This window comes from Heterodontus francisci, chromosome 5 (genome assembly GCF_036365525.1).
Source record: "Heterodontus francisci isolate sHetFra1 chromosome 5, sHetFra1.hap1, whole genome shotgun sequence".
Lineage (NCBI taxonomy): Eukaryota > Metazoa > Chordata > Chondrichthyes > Heterodontiformes > Heterodontidae > Heterodontus > Heterodontus francisci.
The window spans coordinates 87,451,755-87,478,747 of record NC_090375.1 but is presented as its reverse complement, the minus strand read 5'-3'; the positions used below and the strand labels follow the sequence as shown (position 1 = coordinate 87,478,747).

The 26,993-nt window shown below is 43.2% G+C and overlaps 1 protein-coding gene across 5 annotated transcripts in view; it reads right to left on the bottom strand.

The window, feature by feature from the left end:
- trappc9 (trafficking protein particle complex subunit 9) overlaps positions 1-26,993 on the bottom strand; it is a 1,144,460-nt gene that overhangs the window by 519,102 nt on the left and 598,365 nt on the right. For all 5 annotated transcript variants that reach the window (XM_068031733.1, XM_068031737.1, XM_068031736.1 and 2 more), the window contains one exon: positions 13,156-13,247. In XM_068031733.1, the coding sequence (XP_067887834.1) occupies positions 13,156-13,247 (92 nt within the window). The remainder of the gene's footprint in view (positions 1-13,155; positions 13,248-26,993) is intronic.

The window sequence follows — 26,993 nt, the reverse complement described above, 5'->3', positions numbered from 1 at the left end:
AATTTGCGGATGACACGAAGGTCGGTGGAGTTGTGGATAGTGCCGAAGGATGTAGGTTACAGAGGGACATAGATAGGCTGCAGAGCTGGGCTGAGAGATGGCAAATGGAGTTTAATGCGGAAAAGTGTGAGATGATTCACTTTGGAAGGAGTAACAGGAATGCAGAGTACTGGGCTAATGGGAAGATTCTTGGTAGTGTAGATGAGCAGAGAGATCTTGGTGTCCAGGTACATAAATCCCTGAAAGTTGCCACCCAGGTTAATAGGTCTGTTAAGAAGGCATATGGTGTGTTAGCTTTTATTAGTAGGGGGATCGAGTTTTGGAGCCACGAGGTCATGCTGCAGCTGTACAAGACTCTGGTGCGGCCGCACCTGGAGTATTGCGTGCAGTTCTGGTCACCGCATTATAGGAAGGATGTGGAAGCTTTGGAAAGGGTGCAGAGGAGATTTACTAGGATGTTGCCTGGTATGGAGGGAAGGTCTTACGAGGAAAGGCTGAGGGACTTGAGGTTGTTTTCGTTAGAGAGAAGGAGGAGGAGAGGTGACTTAATAGAGACATATAAGATAATCAGAGGGTTCGATAGGGTGGATAGTGAGAGTCTTTTTCCTCGGATGGTGATGGCAAACACGAGGGGACATAGCTTTAAGTTGAGGGGTGATAGATATAGGACAGATGTTAGAGGTAGTTTCTTTACTCAGAGAGTAGTAGGGGCGTGGAACGCCCTGCCTGCAACAGTAGTAGACTCGCCAACTTTAAGGGCATTTAAGTGGTCATTGGATAGACATATGGATGAAAATGGAATAGAGTAGGTCAGATGGTTTCACAGGTCGGCGCAACATCGAGGGCCGAAGGGCCTGTACTGCGCTGTAATGTTCTATGATGTTGCCTGGGCTGGAGCATTTTAGCTATGAAGAGAGACTGAAAAGGCTAGCGTTGTTTTCCTTGGAGCCGAGAAGGTTGACGGGGGACCTGATTGAGGTACACAAAATTATGAGGGGCATTGATAGGATAGATAGGAAGAAACTTTTTCCCTTAGTGGAGGGATAAATAACCAGGGGGCATAGATTTAAGGTAAGGGGCAGGAGGTTTGGAGTGGATTTGAGGAAAAATATTTTCACCCAGAGGGTGGTTGGAATCTGGAACACACTACCTGAAGGGATGGTAGAGGCAGGAAAACTCACAACATTTAAGAAGTATTTAGATGAGCACTTGAAATACAAGACTACGGGCCAAGTGTTGGAAAATGGGAAAAGAATAAATAGGTGCTTGATGGCCGGCACAGACACGATGCGCCGAAGGGTCTGTTTCTGTGCTGTAGAACTCTATGACTCTATGACAAGATCTTGAAGGAACCCAATGCTGATTAATATATATGCTGGAAACAGATGTTCATAACAAAGGAAGCTGCTTTGCGAACACCTGAAATTACTGTTGCATGGAAACATCCATAGTCAATGGGAATCATGGGGAAAACTCTCTGCTGGTTGGAGTCATACCTAGCACAAAGGAAGATGGTTATGGTTGTTGGAGGTCAATCACCTCAGTCCCAGGAGTTCCTCAGGGTACTGTTCTACCATCTTCAGCTGCTTCATCAATGACCTTTCCTCCAACAGAAGGTCAGAGTGGGGATGTTCACTGATGATTGCACAATGTTCAGCACCATTCGCAACTCCTCAGACACTGAAGCAGCCCATGCCCAGATGCAGCAAGACCTGGACAACATCCAGGCTTGGGCTGATAAGTGGCAAGTAACATTCATGCCCACAAGTGACAGGCAATGACTATCTCAAACAAGAGAAAATCTAACCGTCTCCCCTTAATGTTCAATGGCATTACCATCACTGAATCCCTCATTATCAACATCCTGGGGGGTTACCACTGACCAGGAAGTGAAATAGATCAGCCACATAAATGCTGTGGCTACAAGAGCAAGTCAGAGGCTGGGAATTCTGCGGTGAGTAACTCACCTCCTGTCTCCCCAATGCCTGTCCACCATCAACAAGGCAAAGGTCAGGAGTGTGATGGAATGCTCTCCACTTGCCTGGATGGGTGCAGCTCCAACACTCAAGAAGCTCGACACCATCCAGGACAAAGCAGCCCGCTTGATTGGCAGCCCACCTTCAACATTCACACCCTCCACCGACACACAGTCAGCCATACGTACCATCTACAAGATGCACTGCAGCAACTCACCAAGGCTCTTTCGACAGCACCCTCCAAACCCGAAACCTCTACCACCTAGAAGGAGAAGGGCAGCATGGGAAGATGCATGGGAACACCACCACCCGCATGTTCCCCTCCAAGCCGCACATCATCCTGACTTGGAACTATATCGCCGTTCCTTCACTGTCGCTGGGTCAAAATTCTGGAACTCCCTTCCTAACAGCACTGTTTGGTGTACCTACACCCCAAGTACTGCCGTGGTTCAAGAAGGCAACTCACCACCACCTTCTCAATGGCAATTAGGGATAGGCAATAAATGCTGGCCTAGCCAGCATTGCCCACATCCCACGCATGAATTAAAATTTAAAAATCACCTTAATCCGTGGTTCAGGCAGCTGATTCTCTTCCCAACCCACCATGGAAACCTCCTCGGTGGTGGGAATGCGTCGGGATACCATCCTGACACGGCTCCCCCTATTTACCCAAACCTCAAAATCCAACCCAGTCTCCACAGGGCTGGGAAAATCCAGTCCCATGCCTTGGATTTGGATTTGCTGGAGCGGTGTAGCCTTTAAGAGGATCTGATTCAGGTATTGAAAATTATTATGGACATCGATAACATACAAATGTTGTTAGAGATGATGGAGTCAGGTATAACTAGGAACCACCATTTAAATGGACAAATCAGAGAGTGAGGCGGGTGTACTAAACTTTTATCTTCCAGGGAGTAACTTATCAAATAAAATTCTGTCAATCTCAGTCTTAAAGATTTCTTTTGACTCAGCATCCACAGCCTTTTGTGGGGAGGGGGTGTGCGGAAGGGGGAGAGAGGGGTGGCGGGGTGAAGAATACCATATTTCTACAACGCTTTGTGTGGAAAAAATGGTTCCTGATTTCACTCCTAAACGACCCAACTTGAATTTTGAGATTGTGCCCCTGTGTTCTGAGTTCTCCCACCAGAGGAAATAGCTTCTCTGCATCTATTCTAATGGATTGTTTTATCATTTTGAACAGTTTAATTAGATCATCTCTAATGATCCCTAAACTCAAGGGAACACAAGCCAAGTTTATGTAACCTGTTCTCAATCTAACATTTTCAGGCCTAATATTCTGGCGAACCTGTGCTGTACCCGTTCCAAGGTCAATACAACCTTGCTGAGGCACGGTGCCCCAAACTGAATGCAGTATTTGAGGTGGAGTCCAACTAAGGCTCTGTACAACTGAGGTCTTAAAATATTTTGCGTTGCAAGTTGATAACAGCATGGCAAGGAAAACAGGGCTTTTGGGACATGACTAAACAGGACAACTATGTATCTCCTTAACCAATGAGATTGAAGGTATGAGGAATAAGCAAAGAAAGGATAGGGAAAGAACTGGATTAAAAGAGTGAAAAGAAAAAGAAAGTTAAAAAAAAACATTTTTAGAATCTCTAACATATACTTGATTGGCATATCATGTCATTAAAAGGGTAATTACACTTGTAATGGCATGACTAAACTTCCTAGAACAAGTTTACTTCGTATCTACCGCGCAAATACAGCAATTGCACCATTTAATGCAGGTCAGTGGTGAGGCAACTGTGACATTTTTGCGAAGCTAAAGACGCAACTCAGACAGCAAATTTTGGATATGGGCATTGTACCACGTATCTGCTCCCCAACTGAACGTGCTGTACCATTTATACATAAGTAATGGCGAGCGCCATTAGCCTCACCAGTATTTGACAGCAAAATCTGGCCCATGAACAATGTAGTAACTTCATATAATAAAAGCAAAATACTGCGGATGCTGGAAATCTGAAATAAAAACAAGAAATGCTGGAACCACTCAGCAGGTCTGGCAGCATCTGTGAAAAGAGAAGCAGAGTTAACGTTTCGGGTCAGTGACCCTTCATCGGAACTGACAAATATTAGAAAAGTCACAGGTTATAAGCAAGTGAGGTGGGGGTGGGGCAAGCGATAACAAAGGAGGTCTAGATTGGACCAAAAGGTCACGGAGCAAAGGCAAACAATATGTTAATGGTGTGTTGAAAGACAAAGCATTAGTACAAATTAGGTGTTAATACACTGAATATTGAACAGCAGCAAGTGCAAACCTGAAAAAAAACAGTGGGTAAGCAAACTGAACAAACTAAGATGAAATGAAATAAATGCAAAAAAAAATTGTAAAAAATGTAAAAAAGAATGTAAAAAAAGGAAGAAAAAATAACTAAAAATGAAAGTAAAATGGGGGGCTGTCATGCTCTGAAATTATTGAACTCAATGTTCAGTCCGGCAGGCTGTAGTGTGCCTAATCGGTAGATGAGATGCTGTTCCTCGAGCTTGCGTTGATGTTCACTGGAACACTGCAGCAATCCCAGGACAGAGATGTGAGCATGAGAGCAGGGGGGAGTGTTGAAATAGCAAGCAACCGGAAGCTCAGGGTCCTGCTTGCGGACTGAGCGGAGCTGTTCCGCAAAGCGGTCACCCAGTCTGCACTTGGTCTCCCCAATGTAGAGGAGACCACACTGTGAGCATCGAATACAGTATACTACATTGAAAGAAGTACAAGTAAATTGCTGCTTCACCTGAAAGGAGTGTTTGGGGCCTGGGATAGTGAGGAGAGAGGAGGTAAATGGGCAGGTATTACACCTCCTGCGATTGCAGGGGAAGGTGCCATGGGACGGGGACGAGGTGGTGGGGGTAATGGAGGAGTGTCACGGAGGGAACGATCCCTTCGGAATGCTGACAGGGGAAGGGAGGGGAAGATGCGACTGGTAGTGGCATCACGCTGGAGGTGGCGGAAATGGCGGAGGATGATCCTTTGGATATGGAGGCTGATGGGGTGAAAAGTGAGGACAAGGGGAACCCCGTCATGGTTCTGGGAGGGAGGGGAAGGGGTGAAGGTAGAGGTGCGGGGAATGGGCCGGACACGGTTGAGGGCCCTGTCAACCACAGTGGGGGGAAAACCTCGGTTGAGGAAAAAGGTCATATCAGAAGCACCGTCATGGAAGGTAGCATCATCAGAGCAGATGCGTCGGAGACGGAGAAACTGGGAGAATGGAATGGAGTCCTTACAGGAGGCTCGGTGTGAAGAAGTGTAGTCGAGGTAGCTGTGGGAGTCGGTGGGCTTATAATGGATATTAGTAGACAGCCTATCACCAGAGATGGAGACAGAGAAGTCGAGGAAGGGAAGGGAAGTGTCAGAGATGGACCATGTAAAGGTGAGAGAAGGGTGGAAATTAGAAGCAAAGTTGATAAAGTTTTCCAGATCGGGGCGGGAGCAGGAAACGGCACCGATACAGTCATCAATGTACCGGAAAAAGAGTTGGAGGAGGGGGCCTGAGTAGGACTGGAACAAAGAATGCTCGACATATCCCACAAAAAGACAGGCATAACTAGGACCCATAGCGACACCTTTTACTTGAAGGAAGTGCGTGGAGTTGAAGGAGAAGTTGTTCAATGTGAGAACAAGTTCAGCCAGGCGGAGGAGGGTGGTGGTGGACGGGGCCTGGGTGGGCCTCTGTTCAAGGAAGAAGCGGAGAGCCCTCAAACCGTCCTGGTGGGGGATGGAGGTGTACAGAGATTGGACGTCCATAGTGAAGAGGCGGCGATTGGGGCCAGGAAACTAGAAATTGTCATAATGACGTCGGGACAATTGGGCTTGTCCATTCCAGTGTAAGTGGTGTGATAAGTCTTATTTATAGCCAAACAATCTCTCTGGCACTGGAAGTTAACTTTTACAAGTATGGACTCTCATTCTTCAGAATGTAATTATTGTTGAAGATTTTAAAAATAAAAAGTAAATAAAAAATATATTTTTGTTAAATTTATCTTTGTCTCTCTTAATCCCACCTTTCCCGCTTTACTTTGCTTTCTGTACCTGATTTGACATGCAATGAAATATTCTAACTGAAACTTCCTAGTTCAGAGACTGTTTACACAGCTCCAAGATCCCCACATGGAGGGCACTGCGCTGAAATGGCTTTCTAATTGCAGATTATTCCAATCCAAAACCCCCATAGAAAGTCTGTGAGTAAGTGCAAGTGTAATGAATGACTTGTGCCATCTGTTCACCGCTGAGAACAAAATTCAGCCCATTATTTACTATTACTGGAAAGGAGATCAGCCAGACTACAATCAAGCAAGTGTTGCTTCAAAATCACATTAATTGCAGCTGGTGCCAATCAACTCTTCACGTTTCCAGGTGATCTGTTTTAAAATGTTTAATACTGGCAGAGAGAGGACTGTTGCTATTTCTTAAATTTAGCCAGCATTTGGAAGTCAGCTTTGTGTATGTGTGTAAGCATCAGATCTCCATTTTGCCCTGCTAGATGTCAGAGTAGAGCATTCACATAATTTAAACCTGAAAAAGGCAAAGTTTGACGAGCATTAAATCTATTGACTACCTCTTGCGACTGGAGTGTCTTTCCCCCTCTCCTTTAACTCAGTTGTTTCCAACTTTACTAAAATGTTAATTTTTTTTTGTTTTTGTTTTCTGATGAAGGGTATACACCCAAAACATTAACTTGTCTTTTCTTTTTGCAAATATTGACTGTCCTGTGTGTTTGCCAAATTTGATCATTTAAGTTAATTTCAGGATTTTCAATTCTTTTTGTAAGGCCACATGATGGAAAAGCTTCAAAAAATATCCATTTCACCATTAATTCACAGAATAAGATTACTGAAATATTACCATATATTTTTGAATGGTGAATTACAAAAGAATTTGCAAACTGGCATCTACTATAAGGCTGAATGACAATAAAGAATTCAGAGATCCTGAATTTGCTTGAGTGGTTTAGTAAACATTATTTGTCTGTAGGCAGCCAAGGATTATCCGAACTGCAATTTGTCTTTTCTCTCTGAGGAAGTACCTCCTATTTGCTTGATGCTTTTTCACAATGGCATACAAAATCTTAGGAACTCAGCACTTAAACCACAGTTAGGAAACCATGTTCTACCAAATTGTGATGTCACAAATTTGTCACATTTATCAAAAGAGCTCACAATGAGATGACCAAATTGACATGAGCTGCATCTTACAGCTACATTAGTTTTTACTGCAACTAATAAAAATATAACAAATATACTTAAATAAAAACATGAAATGCTGGAAATACTCAGCAGGTCTGGCAGCATCTGTGGAGATCATAAGTTCTGATTTAGGGTCACTGACCTAAAACATCAACTCTACTACTCTCTCTCCACAGATGCTGCCAGACCTGCTGAGTATTTCCAGCATTTCTTGTTTATATTTCAGATTTCCAGCATCTGCAGTGTTGTACTTTTATTTTAATTAATATACTTGTTTAGTTTCAAGACAGCTCTGTAGTTCAGGCTATTGCAGGAATCCAGCCTGCCCAAAAATTCATCAATATGCTATCATGGCCTTAAAAACACATTGGTTATATCTAAAATCACAAATTCATTGTACAATATGAATGTACAGTATCATAGACTATCTGAACCTAATTGCAATTAGCACATTACAACAACAGTATAGTAGAGGTCAATGCAGTAAAGCCCAAAACAAAATTGTTCTGAATTGTTCAAATTATTGTGCACCCTTTTAATGTTATCCATTACTCTGTTCAATATTCAATCATTTATCTAGTTAACATAATAAATACTGTCACTGGTAGTTTGATACTTAAATGGCTAAACAAGACTAAAGGTAACACTCTACCATGGGTTTATGAACAAACATCTACCTGCTTTCATTTATTAGTATTGTCACATGTACAAGAAGTGTGACGATGTAAAACTACAGACTAAAACTGAAGAGTTATAAAAATTGACTACTTTTTTTTAAAAAATGGACAATGCTGCTAAAAATTGCCACCGAAGGCAAATGACCTCGCCTTTGTGTATTCAAACTATCTGAAAGGGACAAAGGAATACCTTCTGAGCTGGGAGGGGTCAATTACACTCATCCTGAAACATTTCAGAATTGAATGGGTTCTTCTGAAACAAAGAAGGTATAAAGTGGAAACATCATAACCAGATTATTCTCATCCTGAGCCTATCAAGAGACACTTTTAAATTGAATGGGTTCTTCTAAAACAAAGAAGGTGTGAAGTAGCCACATCCGAGGCCATTGTTGGTCACCACAGGGAGGGAGATCCACATTTTCCAACAGAGGTAAAGGTGTGAAACCATTTTTGGCCTTAAAGGTAACTCCCTGAAGAGAGAGAGGGAGGCACCACAGGAAGCATCACTAAGAATCTTGTTTCCAGCTAAGGGGCTGGCAGAAACCCAGCAAGCCAGAAGGGAAGCGCCCTGCTGTAATATTCTACATCTTTACTTATGCAGCAGTGAATTAGAAGTGATCCACTGTCTTCAACTAAACTTTCAACCATGAGAGAAGCCTACAAACACCTCAGGCCAGCAACCAATGAGAACTTGACTTCCGAGAGAATTCAACAGGTTTACTGTGACCCCCAAAACCTACCCCACTTAAAACCACTTATCCCCTTTCCTCTCTATCTGTCTCTTTTGTGTCTATGTGTGTGTGTCTGCACGAGTAAATGCGTGAGTAGATTCAGTTACAACAATTTCGGGATAAGGCCTTTGTTCAATAAATAATTAATCTGCTGTTTTAAACCTACAAGAAAACCTGTCATTGTCTATTTATTTGACAAATAAAACACTGAGGGGTTAAACCCAAATAACAAAAAACACTTGCTGCAGTCAGGTGGGAGTTGAACAGCGGAAACTACCCAAACCTCTCACCACATGGCCCTAACAGTATTCACTGAACACAATTAGGTTTATGCAATGCTTTTCTGATTGCATGCTTTGACAAAGACCAGAAGAAAAATGCAAGTCCAAGGTGAGTTTTTTTTTAAGAAAATAAAAATGTCTTTTTCTTGGCTTGTTTACAGATAGGTAAGTGCACTGCTACATAGCAATCCTGTCTCAGTTGACCTTTTGTTAATTGATGCTATAAAGTATTCAATACAATGAACGGTTCTTATTTGGAACAAATGGTAATTTGAGTGATTTAGAAATTTCAGTAGCTATCTGGCAACATGACTATGATCAAATATATAGCAGTATGTTAGATGATACAGTTGATCTGTAGATTAACCGTGGTGTGTTATCCTAATGTTATAACATTAAAAGAGACAGACTATGGTTAATATTGTTCTCATCCAGATAGCCAGGCAGTGAAAGATACAAATAGAGCCTGATCTTCACATGCTTATAAGTTTTTTTATTTCCAGAGACACACATTACAAACACGTACTTCCAAACTCAACAACCAAGGTTTCGGTCTGCTCCAATATATAGGAGCACAGTGACTCTGCAGTTTATGCCCACCCACTACCTGAATACAATTAAACACTCAATGAACATACAATTAGCAACAAATGGTTATCATCTCAAGTATCGATGTATATGATACTCAACCTTCGGCTTTAATAACTACATGATCAAATACAATTGCATTTTCATGATTAGAATTTTCAATCAGACCAGTTTCTTCAATTTCATAGGATATCAAAGTACTTACTTTTTACAACTGAACCAAGCAGCCAAATATACATTTGTTATTGCAACACAATTTGAAAATTTACTAAAAACAAAGCATTGATAAATGCTTAAAACTATAACCACACTGATTTTGTTAAACTGTGAATCTTTCATTCTTCCAAAATCTAAGTTGTCCTTTCAGTAACTGATCTTTAATATACCATTCATTTGATTTGATTTGATTTAGATTTAGAGATATAGCACTGAAACAGGCCCTTCGGCCCACCGAGTCTGTGCCGACCATTAACCACCCATTTATACTAATCCGACACTAATCCCATATTCCTACCATATCCTCACCTGTCCCTATATTCCCCTACCACCTACCTATACTAGGGGCAATTTATAATGGCCAATTTACCTATCAACCTGCAAGTCTTTTTGGCTGTGGGAGGAAACCGGAGCACCCGGAGGAAACCCACGCAGACACAGTATTACACAAGAAGCTTTAGCTGTTATAAAATATGTATTTCAATAACGCAGCACCTATACCCATCACATTACAAAAAAGCAACAACCCCATCAGGTTTATTCCAACTAATGGATAGATTTTGCTGGCAGCTCTCTTGCATTATTCTACTTGGATGTTCTATCACTCAAAACTTTAGTTTGACTTGCTTCATTTTTCCTCTAGATTTAAATGCGTACCATGGGTTGAATTTAGTGAGCCCATCGCAGGTCCCAGCGGTAGAGCAGTTCTGGAGACCCACATCTCGCATGGTTGGCATGACAAGATTTGCACAGCCTAACCCACACGTTTGTTTTCTCATGCAGGTCAGTGTCCGCAGGAGACTCAAGCAGAAGGGGGACAGGTGCCAGGAGGAACCACAGTCAGAGGAAGCACCGTCTCATGACTCTCTTGCACCTTCCACCAGCACAGATGCTTTCTCCTCAGTGGGTTTCTGCTCAGCTGTAGAATCAGGGTCACAAGCTGGTGAGAGCAGAGCATGCATCCAAGCAACTGGCTGAGGCTGAGACAGCTGAGGCCTCTGACAGTTGGAGGACTGTGGGTGGCCAGGCCCTTGCTGAGCCCCAAAGAGATGCTGGGGCATACTGCAGGTCTCCACCAGATCGATCTAGGAAACAGAATCTCATCTTCAGTAGCCCAATAAACTGCTCGATGATCGCTCAGGTGAAGCCATGGCAAGTGTTGTACCTCTCCTACGTTGCATTGTGAGGATCCCTCACAGGCGTCAGCAGCCATGTCTTCAACTGGTAGCCTTTGTCCCCAAGACTCCATCCCTGAAGGCAAGTGGGGGGCCTGAAAAGCTGTGACACCTGGGACTGTCGAAGTATGTTGACATTGTGCTTCTTCCCGAGAAGTAGGCACACACCCGCAAGAAGCGTTTTTGGTGGTCGCAGACCAGTTGCACGTTGATGGAATAGAAGTTCTTCCTATTGATGAAGGCAGCTGGCTGGTCCATTGGAGCCTTGATGGCCTCATGCATGCAATCTCACATACCTCACACCCAGGAGAATCCAGTGATGGATACGAATCCGATGGCCCTCTCGGCCTGACTACCAGAGTCGGTCAGATAGCAGCAGAGCTGCCGATCCTCTTGAACAGGGTATCAGTCACTTCCTTGATGCAGCAGTGGGCTGCTGCCTGGGAGTCCCCACACATGTCCCTGGTGGATCCTTCAAATGATTCAGATGCGTAAAAGTTTAGAACCACTGCGATCTTCAGGGCCGCTGGCATAGGATGCCCCTAAATCCCATAGGTCGCAACACATCTTGCAGCAGGGTGACTATGTCGGTGATGGCCTCCCTGGAGAGCCGTAGTCTTCCCTGACAATGCCACTCAGACATTTGGAGGTAGATGATTCGCATCCGGTACACACTCTGGCGCAGGTGGACTCTTCTTGGCATGGCTGGCTGCTGCTACTTTTGTCGTGGAGTTTCATGTGCAGGCACAGCTGCCTCATGGCCCTTCCTCTGTCAGGGGTGCCGCATCACGCCACAAGGGTCCAAAAAGACAGGGTGTATGAGACCTATATCAGGTGTTAAGCGAGCCTCCAAAATGCTGTCGGTGTAGTGATGACCCTGCCATGGCAGCTGTGCCTTTTCTACTTCACCCAACAGACTCCATGATGGCACTCAGTGCCCACCCTTGCTGATAGCCAACCCTTTCATCCAGCAGTATGGGCACACAACCCTCTCATCCAACAGTTTGGACACCTGATACAGCCACCCAAAAACAAGCCCCCTCCCCTGCAGACCACCCAAGACCCTGCTCAGCCGGCACTCCCAACCGAGACCAAGACCCCCCTTGCAGCGCACAGCACTGTAGGCTGACTATGGCTATCTGCTCACCCCTCTTCCCCAATGCAGTGCTGGTCATGGCTACCTACCTGTTGTGGCACAGAGGCCTCTTAATTCGTCCACTTAATTCCAAGCCCCCATTGAATCGCAATGAATTAGATGCTAACATATTAAAACCAAGTGCTCAGCAGTTTAAAATGCTTTCTCGTGGCATCGGGGCAGCTAAGCTGCCTTGGTGCCTTCCCACCACTGACTAATTCCGGAACCGACGACACGACATAGGATTTCTGGGCGGACGTTTCTGACGCTATTCTCCAGCCCCTCACACCACTATTCCCGCTGCAAACAGCCACACTGAATTCAGCCTCATGTTTTCCTTCTTTGTATGACAGAAATGCATTCCAATTTGAAAAGATTCACAGACTCTTCATCAGGTAGCAGTATTACAATCTTACATTGCTAAGATACCTTTAAAGATCTCAAATCCTTTCATCAAGAAACTAAATGTCATATTCACCAATCTCAGAATAAATACCGAAACACATCAACATGAATTACCTTATATTTATCCACATTAAACATAATTCGCCAATCAGTAGCCAAAATGCCCCTTAAAAAAATGTTATGTTCAAATTTTTGGATAATAGTTATAGAAAACTTAATAACTTTATTACTGTAAGACCAAGATAGAGAAACCTTAATTCCAGCACAACTGTTGGCACGTTGGTAAACCAGGTTTACAAATTACATTGCTACCACTTTCATTTCATCTAGATCCCTCTCGTTTCTCCCTTACCAAGTTTAAAAAAAAATCTTCAAACTAAATATCTTGATTCAGGTGCACTGTTTTAAGCAAAAAATGGCTTGCGCTAGATGATAAATCTGTTCACATTTCTTTATCCAAAGGAAAGACAAGAATGACGTACAAGTAAAGCACAATCTAATCAATCACTCAACCTGCAACAGCTATTTCATTGTTAGAAACCAAAGACTACAAATACAATATGCACATATTGGATGCCACCAAAATAGTTCCTATTCCAACAAATAACTTGAGTTGCAAAACATCTCCAACAGAGATTAAGATGCACAACAATGAATAAAACTAGTTAGTAATAGTAATATTTGGTTGTTCTCACTGTAAAACCTCCGGATTCCTCAAATAGCTTCACTGTTAGTCTGAGCTTGTCAAACTGGCATTTTTGGTACTCACCCCACTGCAGAGGAGCTAGCTGTAAATGTTCCTGCACCAGTTGATTGAGAACTCCTTCCACACTTGCTTCACCTTCGCGATTAAGAGATGGGTACAAAAAGTTAAGGAAATGCAAGCTTTTGCAACCCAGGAGCTTTAGGAATAAAATGTTAGGCGTTTTTAAATTTGCCAATTTAGTGTTTGCAGGCTTGACAGAGTTGCCTTTGATGGTGCAGTATTGATTTTCGGCCAACTCCTGTTTCATAAAAAAAATTCTTAAAAATTGTGACTCTAGCAAATGAAATCCATTAATTACAAAATACTTTTCCTGTTTCAGTCTGCAACTGGCTCATTGGCATGTTGGTGTATCAATAAAATGTGCATCATAGTAATAGGAGCTGGCTTTGTACCTATGATTCCTGTGGAGTGAATTTCTAATTTAAACATGCCACAAGGGAAGATACATTTGTTACAGTATGAGACAATCAAAGGAAAAGCCACACAAATTATCATGGTGCGTCTTCAAATAGTCAGCTGCAATGCATCACCGGCAAAGAGGTTAGTCATCGACTTGTTCCTTTGTACAACATGGAGAACATTAAAAGGGGGAGAATAAATGCTAAGCATGGGGAGAAATAAGCTTTGAAAGCAACAAACAACTTTATTTCAAAATATATTACCTTGATTTTTTAAACCATATCCATAATATATAAGATGTGTCCTTGCAGCTCTAAAATGAAAAGGATAAAATAATTTGGATTTATTATCTCAGGTTTTTTTATGTTTAAGTGAAGCTGAGTAAGCAGAGAAGGATTTCTGCTAAGAGATTAAGCTCAGCCATTGCAAAACCATTGACGGAATCTTCACAGTCCTGTGGGGGTGGGCTTCAAGGCGGGACCAGGAGAAATTTCTGAGAAATACATGTCGGGACAGCACCTGCAGAGGCTACCTGCTTGGCAGAGGCGAGTAGCCAACCTGCATAATTAAGTGCCCATTAGTGGACTGATTGGGCATGTCGCAGGGAAATTCCTGGCAGCAGACATGTCCCCCTGAGGGCCGAGCCCAATAAGTACCTGGAGACAGCTTTTTCAAAAAAAATTCGTTGTGGGGGTGTGGGCATCGCGGGCTATGCCAGCATTTATTGCCCATCCCTAATTGCTCTTGAGAAGGTAGTGGCTAACTGCCTTCTTGAACCGCTGCAGTCCTTCGGATGTAGGTACACCAACAATGCTGTTAGGGAGTTCCAGGATTTTGACCCTGTGACAATGAAGTAACGGTGATATAGTTCTAAGTTAGAATTGTGTGTGGCTTGGAGGGGAACTTGCAAGTGGCAATGTTCCCATGCATCTGTTGCCCTTGGCCTTCTAGGTGGTACAGGTCGCGGGTTTGGAAGGTGCTGTCTAAGGAGCCTTGGTGAGTTGCTGTAGTGCATCTCGTAGATGGTGCACACTGCTGACATTGTGCGACGGTGGTGGAGGGAGTAAATGTTTAAGGTGACGGATGGGGTGCCAATCAAGCTTTGTCCTGGATGGTATCGAGCTTCTTGAGTGTTGTTGGAGCTGCACCATCCAGGCAAGTGGAGAGGATTCCATCACACTCCTGACTTGTGCCTTGCAGATGGGGGACAGGCTTTGGGGAGTCAGGTGGTGAGTTACACGCCGCAGGATTCCTAGCTTCTGACCCGCTCTTGTAGCCACGGTATTTATATGGCTACTGCAGTGCAGTTTCTGGTCAATGGGAACCCCGCCCCCAGAATGTTGATAGTGGAGAATTCATCTATGGTAATGCCACTGAACATTAAGGGGAGACGGTTAGATTCTCTCGTTTGAGATGGTCATTGCCTGGCACTTGTGTGGCGCAAATGTTACTTACCACTCATCAGCCCAAGCCTGGATGTTGTCCAGGTTTTGCTGCATATGGACATGGGCTGCTTCAGTATCTAAGTAGTCGCAAATGGTGCAGAACATTATGTAGTAATCAGCGAACATCCTCACTTTTGACCTTATGATGGATGGAAGGTCATTGAAGAAGCAGTTGAAGATGGGTGGGCTTTGGACACTACCCTGTGGAAGTCCTGCAGTGATGGCCTGGGACTGAGATAATTGACCTCCAACATCTTCCTTTGGGCCAGGTATGACTCCAACCAGCAGAGAGTTTTACCCCTGATTCCATTGACTCCAGCTTTGCTAGGGCTCCTTCATGCCATACTTGGTCAAATGCTGCCTTGATGTCAAGGGCAGTCGATCTCACCTCACCTCTGGAGTTCAGCTCTTTTGTCCATGTTTGGAACAAGGCTGTAATGAGGTCAGGAGCTGAGTGGCCCTGACGGAACCCAAAGTGAGAAGGTTACTGCTGAGCAAATGCCGCTTGATGGAACAGGTTGTCAGCAGTGCTTTCACTTTGCTGATGATCGGGTGTAGACTGAGAGGGTGGTAATTGGCCGGGTCGGATTTGTCCTACTTTTTGTGCACAGGACATAACTGGGCAATTTTCCACATTGCTGGATAGATGCCAGCATTGTGGCTGTACTTGAACAGCTTCGCTCGGGGCATGCCTAGTTCTGCAGCACAAGTCTTCAGTACTATTGGCGGAATGTTGTCAGGGCATTTGCAGTATCCAGTGCCTTCAGCCGTTTCTTGATATCACGTGGAGTGAATCGGATTGGCTGAAGGCTGGCATCTATGATGCTGGGGACCTCAGGAAGAGGCCTAGATGGATCATCCACTCGGCACCTGGCTGAAGAAGGATGCAAATGCTTCAGCCTTATTTTTTGCACTGATATACTGGGCTCCCCCGTCATTGAGGATGGGGATGTTTGTGGAGCCTTCTCCTCCTGTCAGTTGTTTAATTGTCCACCACCATTGATGACTGGATGTGGCAGGACTGCAGAGCTTAGATCTGAACCGTTGGTTGTGGGATTGCTTAGCCCTGTTTATTGCATACTGCTTCCGCTCTTTGGCATGCAACTGGTCCTATATTGCAGCTTCAGCAGGCTGATGTCTCATTTTTAGGTATGCCTGGTGCTGCTCCTGGCATGTCCTCCTGCATAGAAACATAGAAAATAGGAGCAGGAGTAGGCCGTTCGGCCCTTCGAGCCTGCACCGCCATTCAATACAATCATGGATGATCGCCCAAACTCAGTACCCTATTGCTGCTTTCTCCCCGTATCCCTTGATTCCTTTAGCCCTAAGAATTATATCTGACTCTTTCTTGAATATATTTAATGATTTGGCCTCAACTACTTTCTGTGGTAGAGAATTCCAAAGGTTCACCACTCGCTGGGTGAAGAAATCCCTCCTCATCTCAGTCCTAAATGGCTTACCGCTTACCCTTAGATTGTGACCCCCTGGTCTTGGACTCCCCCCGCCATCAGGAACATCCTTCCTGCATCTAGTCTGTCCAGTCTCCTGTTAGAATTTTGTAGGTTTCTATGACATCCTCTCTCATTCTTCGAAACTCTAGAGAATACAAGCCTAATCGACCCAATCTCTCTTCATACGTCAGTCCTGCCATCCCAGGAATCAGTTTGGTGAACCTTCGCTGCACTCCCTCCATAGCAAGAACATCCTTCCTCAGATAAGGAGACCAAAACTGCACACAATACTCCAGATGTGGTCTCACCAAGGCCTTGTATAATTGCAGCAAGATATCCTTGCTCCTGAACTCGAATCCTCTCACTATGAAGGCCAACATACCATTTGCCTTAACTGGCTGCTGCACCTGCATGCTTACTTTCAGTGACTGGTGCACAAGGACACCCAGGTCTCGCTGCACCTCTCCCTATCCCAATCTATCGCCGTTCAGATAATAAGCTGCCTTTCTGTTTTTGCCACCAAAGTGGATAACCTCACATTTATCCACATTATACTGCATCTGCCATGTATTTGCTCACTCAACCTGTCCAAATCACACTGGAGCTTCTCTGCATCCTCCTCACAGCTCACACCCCCACCCAGCTTTGTGTCATCTGCAAACTTGGATACATTACATTTAATTCCCTCATCTATATCATTAATATATATTGTGAATAGCTGGGGTCCTAGCACCGATCCCTGCTGTACCCCACTAGTCACTGCCTGCCACTCGGAAAAAGACCTGTTCATTCCTACTCTTTGTTTCCTATCTGCCAAACAGTTCTCTATCCATTTCACGACCTTACCCCCAATCCCATGTGCTTTAATTTTGCACGCTAATCTCTTATGGAGACCTTATCAAAAGCCTTCTGAAAGTCCAAATACACCACATCCACTGGTTCTCCCTTATCTATTCTACTAGTTACATCCTCAAAAAATTCCAGTAGATTTGTCAAGCATGATTTCCCTTTCATAAATCCATGTTGACTTTGTCCGATCATGTTATTGTTTTCCAAGTGCTCTGCTATTATATCTTTTATAATGGACTCTAGCATTTCACCCACCACTGATGTCAGGCAAACTGGTCTATAATTCCTTGTTTTCTCTCTACCTGCTTTTTTAAATAGTGGGGTTACATTAGCTACCCTCAAATCCATTGGAACTGTTCAAGAATCTATAGAATTGTGAAAAATGACCAGCAATGCATCTGCTATTTCAAGGGCCACTTCCTCAAGTACTCTGGGATGTAGATTATCAGGCTCTGGGGATTTATCAGCCTTCAATCCCATCAATTTCCCTAACCCCATTTCCCTACTCATACTGATTTTATACAGTTCCTCCTTCTCAATAGACCCTATGGTCCCAACATTTCTGGGAGGTAATTTGTTTCCTCCTTTGTGAAGACAGAACCAAAGTATGTATTTAGTTGGTCTGCCATTTCTTTGTTCCCCATTATAAATTCCCCCGTTTCTGACTGTAAGGGACCCATATTTGTCTTCTCATATTTGTCTAATCTCTTTCGCTTCACATAGCTATATAAGCTTTTACAGTCAGTTTTTATGTTCTCTGCAAGCTTACTCTCGTACTCTATTTTCCCCTTCTTAATCAATCTCTTTGTCCTCCTTTGCTGAGTTCTAAACTGCTCCCAATCCTCAGGTTTGCTGCTTGTTCTAACCATTTTATATTTCTCCTCCTTGGATCTAATACTATCCCTAATTTCGGTTGTAAGCCACGGTTGAGCCACAATTCCTGTTTTATTTTTGCGCCAGACAGGAATGAACAATTACTGTAATTCATCCATGCGCTCTTTAAATGCTAGCCATTGTCTATCCACTGTCAACCTTTTAAGTAACATTCCCCATTCTATCATAGCCAACTCGCACCTCATACCTTCATAGTTCCCTTTATTTAGATTCAGGGCCCTAGTCTCGGAATCAACTCTCTCACTCTCCACCTTAATGAAGAATTCTAGCATGTTATGGTCGCTCCTCAACAAGGAACCCCACACAACAAGACTGTTAACTAATCCTTTGTCATTACACAATGCCCAGTCTAGGATGGCCTGTTCTCTACTTGGTTCCTCAACTTATCGGTCCAAAGAATCATCAGGTATGCATTCCAGGAATTCCTCCTCTACAGTATTATTGCTAAATTAGTTCGCCCAATCTATATGTAGATGACAGTCACCCATAATTACAGTTGCACCCTTATTGCATGCATCTCTAATTTCTTGTTTAATGCCATCCTCTACATCATCACTACTGTTTGGGGGTCTATATACAATCCCCACCAACGTTCTCTGCCCCTTGGTGTTTCTTAGCTCCACCTATACAGATTCCACATCAGGATTCTCTGACCTAATATCCTTCCTCACTATTGTATTAATTTCCTCTTTTACTAACAACGCTACTCTACTTCCTTTCCCTTTCTGCCTGTCCTTCCTAAATATTGAATACCCCTGGATATTCAGTTCCCATCCTTGGTCACCCTGAAGCTACGTCTCCATAATCACAACTATATCATATCCATTTACATCTATTTGCACGGTTAATTCGCCTATCTTATTGCGAATGCTCCACGCATTGTGACACAATGCCTTTAGGCTTGTCTTTATAACATTCTTAGTCATCTTAGCATTATTTTGCACTATGGCCCTATTTGTTTCTTGCCCTTGCTTTCTATGCCTTCCACTTTTGCCTTTTTGTTTCCTGTCTTTCGTTTCTATCCTTGTTTCCTCCTCCTCAGTCTCCCATCCCCCTGCCATTCTAATTTAAATCCTCCTCAAGAGCACTAGCAAATGCCCCCGCGAGGACATTGGTTCTGGTCCTGCCTGGGTGTAACCCGTCCCGCTTGTACAGGTCCCACCTTCCCCAGAACCGGTCCCGCTGTCCCAGGACTCTAAATCCCTCCCTCCTGCACCATTTCTCCAGCCACACATTCATTTGGTCGATTCTATACTCCCTATACTCACTAACATGTGGCACAGGAAGTAATCCTGATATTACTACCTTTGAGGTCCTGCTTTTTAATTTAGCTCCTAACTCCTTAAATTCATCTTGCAGAACCTCATCCCTTTTTGTACCAATGTTGTTGGTACCGATATGTACGACTACTGGTGTTCACCCTCCCCCTTCAGAATGTCCTGCAGCCGCTCCGAGACATGCTTGACCGTAGCACCAAGGAGGCAACAGAACATCCTGGAGTCTCGCTTGCGGCCACAGAAACGCCTGTCTGTTCCCCTTACAATTGAATCCCCCATCACTATAGCCCTGCCACTCTTCTTCCACCCCTCCTGTGCAGCAGAGTCATCCGTGGTGCCACTTTCCCCTGGGAGGCCATCCCCCCACAACAGTATCCAAAAACTGTATATCTGTTTGAGAGGGGGATGGCCACAGGGGACTCCTGCACTACCTGCCTGCGCCTACTACTCCGCCTGGTGGTCACCCATCCCTTTTCTGCCTGTGCAGCCATTACCTGCAGTGTGACTACCTCACTAAACATGCTATCCAGGACATCCTCAGCATCGCAGATGCTCCACAATTAATCCACCCACAGATTCAGCTCCATAATGCAGGTAGCCAGTAGCTGCAGATGGATACACTTCCTGCACACATGGTCGTCAGGGACACTGGAAGCATCCCTGATTTCCCACATAGCGCAGGAGGAGCATATCACTGGGGTGAGCTCTCCTGCCATGACTTAACTTTAGATTAATTAGTTACTCCCTATAAAAAATACTAATTAAATTGGGGCCTTGTTCTACTCCAAACACTAACCACTACTACCTAAAGTCCTTAATAAATTACACTAATTTAAAAAAAAACACTTTAGTAGTACTCACCTATCACTTGAGGTTTCTTTTTCAAAAATAACTTTCCCCTTCTTTTTTAAGCTATTTAGATGCACTAACAGCTGTTACTTACCCAATCACCTTGCAGTTCTCCCATGATATCACTAAGTTTTTTTCCCCTCTTTCGAATCTCAGCGCGCCAAGACACAGAGAGAGATAGAGAGAGAGCCAGCCGCCGCTCCGGTCACAAGGTAAGTGAGGGTCTCGAGCCCCGCACACTCTTTTTCAGGTCCCGCTCCGGATCAGCCTCCTCCTAGGTCCGCCTGCCACCGCTCCAGTTCCAATGGGGTTCTTAACTAATACATGCTTTATGGAATTTTCTACCATAATGTGCCAGTGTTTTATCAGAACTAATAGTTACTGAACTTATATTTATGCATTTAAGTGCACTAATTTCCTTACAATCATAACACTGTAGTGATAATTTAATTGGGTTTATCTATTAGTTTAATATCATCTTCTGGTGCTTGCTATGAATAAATGAGGTAATTTTAGGTGATCAGTTAATTGCCTCAGAGCAGCACTTCAATTCAGATTACTGGATGTTTGATGGATCATCGCTGGAAGCATCACATATATCTCTAGATTTGAGCAGTTAGCGCACACCAACAATAGCTTTAAAGTGGCACTGTGGACTTGAGAACAAGAACATTTCTTTCCGGTTCATGTTGCTTTAGGGGATTTTCCATACAATTACATGTCATCTGGAAAGCAATCATGTTAACTGCAGGTATCTGAAAGCAGGCCTTTCCACTACGGTAACAATTACACAATGCTAAATGCTGAAGGACTTATTTTGCATTTTGATAATATAATTGCTCAATGAGACACTAGCAACTATTTTTGTACTTACCTGTTATTCAATAACAGTTAATAATTCAAGATTTTGCTGACTACCACTTAATGTGTTCTCACCGTGCCACAAGCCGCAACATTTTTCACTACTCAGAGTTTCAAGTTTGCTAAGAGTGCTTTAGGTATTTCACAAAAGTAGTGTCAACTAAAGGTCTGCTCAGGTAGGAAAGAAAAAACCCGACCTGAACCCGACAGAACCACATCGGACCTGAGCCTGACCCGAGCCCCTCCACTTTTTCCCATGCCCGCCCCATTCATTATGATCACGGCTGATCATCCAACTCAGTAACCTGTTTCCACTTTCGCCCCATACCCTTTGACCCCTTTAGACCCAAGAGCTATATCTAACTCCTTATTGTCAACAGTCAGTCCAGAATTTGCCCAAAAGCTGGAACTCAGCATTAAAATATGCGACAACAAAAAAAGAGTAACACGATTAAACAACGAACATGAAAAGTATTCTGACAGAAATGTCGTAGAGACCACAGATGAGAGGACAAACTCACAAAAAGACTACAGATGTCCTTATATTCCTACACCTCTTGTAATGAAACATATTGATTACTGCAATCATCAATAAGCAATAGTTATATGTTCAAGAATGCAAAGAAATTTAAATAATGTTGTGAAACAAATTTTCAGGTGCTGTGCCACTTGGTTGATTCTCATTACAGAGTCATTATGGCACGAAGGAGGCGATTCAGCCCATCAAGTTAATTCCCGCTCTGTACAGAATTCTAATCAGTCCCAATCTCCTACTAGATCCCGAGAGCCCTGCAAGTTTATTTCCCTCAAGTGCTCATTCAATTTCCTTTTCAAGTCATGCATTGTCTCTGCTTCCACCACCTTGCAGGCAACAAGTTCCAGGTCATGATCACTTGTTGTGTAAAAATGTTCTTCTTCACATCCCCCTTGCATCTCTCGCTCAAAACCTAAAATCTGTGTCCCTGAGACCTTGTACTGTCAGCTAATGAGAACAGCTCTTTGTCTACTTATTTAAACCTGTCATAATCTTGTACACCTCTATCAAATATTCCCTCAATCTTCTTTGCTCTAAGGAGAACAACCACAGCTTCTCCAACTAACCTTGTAGCTAAATTGCCTCATCACTGGAACTATTCTGATAAACCTCCTCTGCACCCTCTCAAGGACGCTCACAACCTTCCGAAAGTGCGGTGACTAGAACTGGAAGCAATACTCTAGTCGTGGCCTAACCAGAACTTTATACAGATTCAGCATAATTTCCCTGCTTTTGTATTCAATACCTCTATTTATGAGGTCCAAGATCCCATATGATTTGCTAACCACTCTCTTAAAATGTCCTGTCACCTTCAAAGATCTATGCACATGAACCCCAACTTCTCTCTGTCCCTGTACAGTTTAAAACAGTGCAATTTAGTGTATATTGCCTCTCCCGATCACTTCTGCCAAAATACATCACCTCATACTTCACTGTATTAAATTCCATCTGCCACTTGTCTGCCCATTCTGCGAGCCTATCTATGTCCTGTTGCAATTGATTGGTATCATCCTCACTGTCTGCCACTCCTCCAAGTTTGGTATTGTTGACCAATTTTGAAATTTTACTTTGTACTCCAAGATCCAAGTCATTTAAATATATATATATATATATATATACACACACACAAAAAAAGCAGTGGCCCTAGCACTGATCCTTGGGGAATACCATTGTCCATCATCCTCCAGTATGAAAAACAACCATTTACCATGACTTACTGTTTTCTGTCCTTCAGTCAATTTATAATCCAAGCTGACACTGACCCTCCTATTCCATGAGCCTCAATTTTGTTGACCAGTTTTTTATGTGGTACTTCGTCAAATGCTTTTTAAAAGTCCATATGGACAACATCCATTGCTTTCCCTTCATCAACCTTTCCTGTTGTTCATCAAAAAACTTATTTAGATTAGTAAAGCACAATCTGCCTTTTACAAATCTGTGCTTACTTTCCTTAATTAAACTAAACCACTCCAAGTGCCTGTTGATTTTTTTCTCCCTGATTATTGTTCCTAAAAACTTACCCATCAGTGATGTTAAACTAACCAGTGTGTAGTTACTGGTAAGGTCCTTAAATCCTTTCTTGAAAAAGAGTGTCACATTTGCCACTCTCCAATCCTCCCCCGAATCGCAGGAAGATTGGAATATTATGGCAAGCCCTCTGGTATCTCCACTACCAGTTCCTTGAGCAACCTGGCAAGCAAGCCATCCAGACCAGGCGACTTATCTACTCTAAGCACAGCCAGCCTTTCCAATACATACAGCCCATCAATTTTCACCCCACCCATTACCTCTACCATCTCTGCTTCTACTGATATTTTGTCTGCATCCTCTTCCTTAGTGAACATTGATACAAAGTACTCATCAAGTATTCTAGCCTTGCCCTGTGTCTCTAAGCATATATCATTCTATTCTTCCGAATAGGCCCCACCTCACTTCTTACTACCTTACTATTTACAAGCTGGGAGAGGATTTTAAGGTTCCCTTTTATGTTAACAGGCATTCTATTCTCATCTTCCATCTTTGCCAGTCTTATTTTCATCTTCACTTCCCCTCTCAACTTACCGGATTCGGCCTGGTTCTCATTTGAATAATTCACCTAACATTCATATACACTAATTTTTTTATCTCATCGTATTCTCCATCTCCATCGTCATCCAAGACCTTTGGCTTTGGTTCCCTTACCTTTTTCCCTTGTTGGAATGCACCTATCTTGTACCTGAAACATACGAATTAGGAGGAGTAGGCCGCTCAGCCCCTCAAGCCTGCTCTGCCATTCAGTAAGTTCATGGCTAAACTGATTACTCCACATTTCCACCTACCTCCGATAACCTTTCACCCCCCTGCTTATCAAAAATCTATCTACCTCTGTCTTAAAAATATTCAAAGACTCTGCTTCCACTGCCTTTTGAGGAAGAGAATTCCAAAGACTCACGACCCTTAGAGAAAAAAATTCTCCTCATCTCTGTCTTAAATGGGCGACTCCTTATTTTTAAACAGTGACCCCTAGCTCTAGACTCCCCCACAAGGGGAAACATCCTTTCCACATACACCCTGTCAAGACCCCTCAAGATCTTACACATTTCATTCAGGTCACTTCTTACTCTTCTAAATTCCAGCGGATACAAGCCTAGCCTGTACAACCTTTCCTCGTATCTGTGACCGCGTGGGTTTTCACTGGGTGCTCCGGTTTCCTCCCACAGCCAAAAACTTACAGGTTGATAGGCAAATTGGCCATTATAAATTGCTCCTAGTATAGGTAGGTGGTAGGGGAATTGAGGGAAGGTGAGGATGTGAGAGGGTAATGGGATTAATGTAGGATTAGTATAAATGGGTGGTTGATGGTCGGGACAGACTCGGTGGGCCGAAGGGCCTGTTTCAGTGCTGTATCTCTAAATAAATAAACCTTCTCCGTACTGCCTCCAATGCATTTACATCCTTCTTTAAATAAGGAGACCAGTACTGTACATAGTACTCCAGATGTGGTCTCACAAATGCCCTGTAAAGCTGAAGCTTAAACTCACTACTTTTATATTCAATTCCCCTCGAGATAAATGATAACATTCTATTAGCTTTCCTAATTACGTGCTGTACCTGCATGCTAACCTTTTGCGATTTATGCATCTCAGAGCTCTGCAATCTCTCGCCATTTAGATAATATGCTTCTTGTTTATTCTTCCTGCCAAAGTGGACAATGTCACACTTTCCCACATTATACTCCATTTGCCAGGTCTTTGCCCACTCACTTAACCTATCTATATCCCTTTGTCGCCTCCTTATGTCCTCTTCACAACTTACTTTCCTACTTATCTTTGTGTCATCAGCAAATTTAGCAACCAAACCTTCGGTCCCTTCATCGAAGTCATTTATATAAATTGTAAAAAGTTGAGGCCACAGCGCTGTATTTGAAAGCACTGATCCCTGTGGCACACCACTCATTACATCTTGCCAACCAGAAAATGACCCATTTGCCTACTCTCTGTTTCCTGTCGGCTAGTCAATCTTCTATCCATGCCAATGTTACCCCTGCAACATGAGCTTTTTATTTTCTGCAATAACCTTTGATGTGGCACCTTATCAAATGCCTTATGGAAATCTAAGTACAATACATCCACTGGTTACCCTTTATCCACAGCATATGTAACTCCCTCAAAAAACTCCAAAAGGATGTAGATGCTTTGGAGAGGGTGCAGAGGAGGTTCACCAGGATGTTGCCTGGTATGGAGGGCGCTAGCTATGAAGAGAGGTTGAGTAGATTAGGATTATTTTCATTAGAAAGACGGAGGTTGAGGGGGGACCTGATTGAGGTGTACAAAATCATGAGAGGTATAGACAGGGTGGATAGCAAGAAGCTTTTTCCCCCAGAGTGGGGGATTCAATTACTAGGGGTCACGAGTTCAAAGTGAGAGGGGAAAAGTTTAGGGGGGATATGCGTGGAAAGTTCTTTACGCAGAGGGTGGTGGGTACCTGGAACGCGTTGCCAGCGGAGGTGGTAGACGCGGGCACGATAGCGTCTTTTAAGATGTATCTAGACAGATACATGAATGGGCAGGAAGCAAAGAGATACAGACCCTTAGAAAATAGGCGACAGGTTTAGATAGAGAATCTGGATCGGCGCAGGCTTGGAGGGCCGAAGGGCCGAAGGGCCTGTTCCTGTGCTGTAATTTTCTTTTGTTCTTTGTTCAATTGGTTAAATATGATTTCCCTTTCACAAAACCATGTTGACTCTGCCTGATTACCTTAATTTTTTCTAAATGCCCTGCTATAACATCTTTAATAATAGCTTCAAATATTTTCCCTAAGACAGATGCTAAGCTAACTGGCCTGCAGTTTCCTGCTTTCTGTTTCCCTCCCTTTTTGAATAAAGGAGTTACACTGGCTATTTTCAAATTTTCTGGAACCTTCCCCGAACCTAGGGGATTTTGGAAAATTAAAACTAATGCATCAACTATCTCACCAGCCACTTCTTTTAACATCCTAGGATGAAGTCCATTAGGACCCGGGGACGTGTCAGCCTGCAGTTTCAACAATTTGTTCAGTACTACTTCCCTGGTGATTGTAATTTTCTTGAGTTCTTCCATTTCCTGACTTACAGCTAATACTGGGATGTTACTTGCACCCTCAATACTGAAGACTGATGCAAAATACCTGTTCAATTCATCTGCCACCTCCTTATTATCCATTATTAATTCCCCAGACTCACTTTCTATAGGACCAACGCTCACTTTGTTAACTCTTTTCTTTTTAAAATATCTATAGAAACTCTTACTGTCTTTATATTTCTAGCTAACTTTCTCTCATACTCTAATTTTACCTTCATGAATCTTTTAGTCATTCTTTGCTTTTTTTATATTCTGTCCAATCTTCTAACCTGCCTCCCATCTTTGCACAATTATTTGCTTTTTCTTTAAATTTGATACCATTTTTAACTGTTTTAGTTAACCACGGATGATGGGTCCCACCCTTGGAATTTTTCTCGTTGAAATGTATCTATTCTGTGTATTTTGAAATATACTTAAATGTCTGCCACTGCGTCTCTATTGACCTATCCCTTAACCTAATTTGCCAGTTCACTTTAGCTTTCATGCCCTCATAATTACCCTTATTTAACTTTAAAATACTAGTCTTGGGCCCACTCTTCTCTCCCTCAAATTGAATGTAAAATTCAATCATACTATGATCGCTGCTACCTCGGGGCGCCTTAACTATGAGGTCATTAATTAATCCTATCTCGTTGCACGATACCTGGTCTAGTACAGTCTGCTCTCTGGTTGGTTCCAGAACG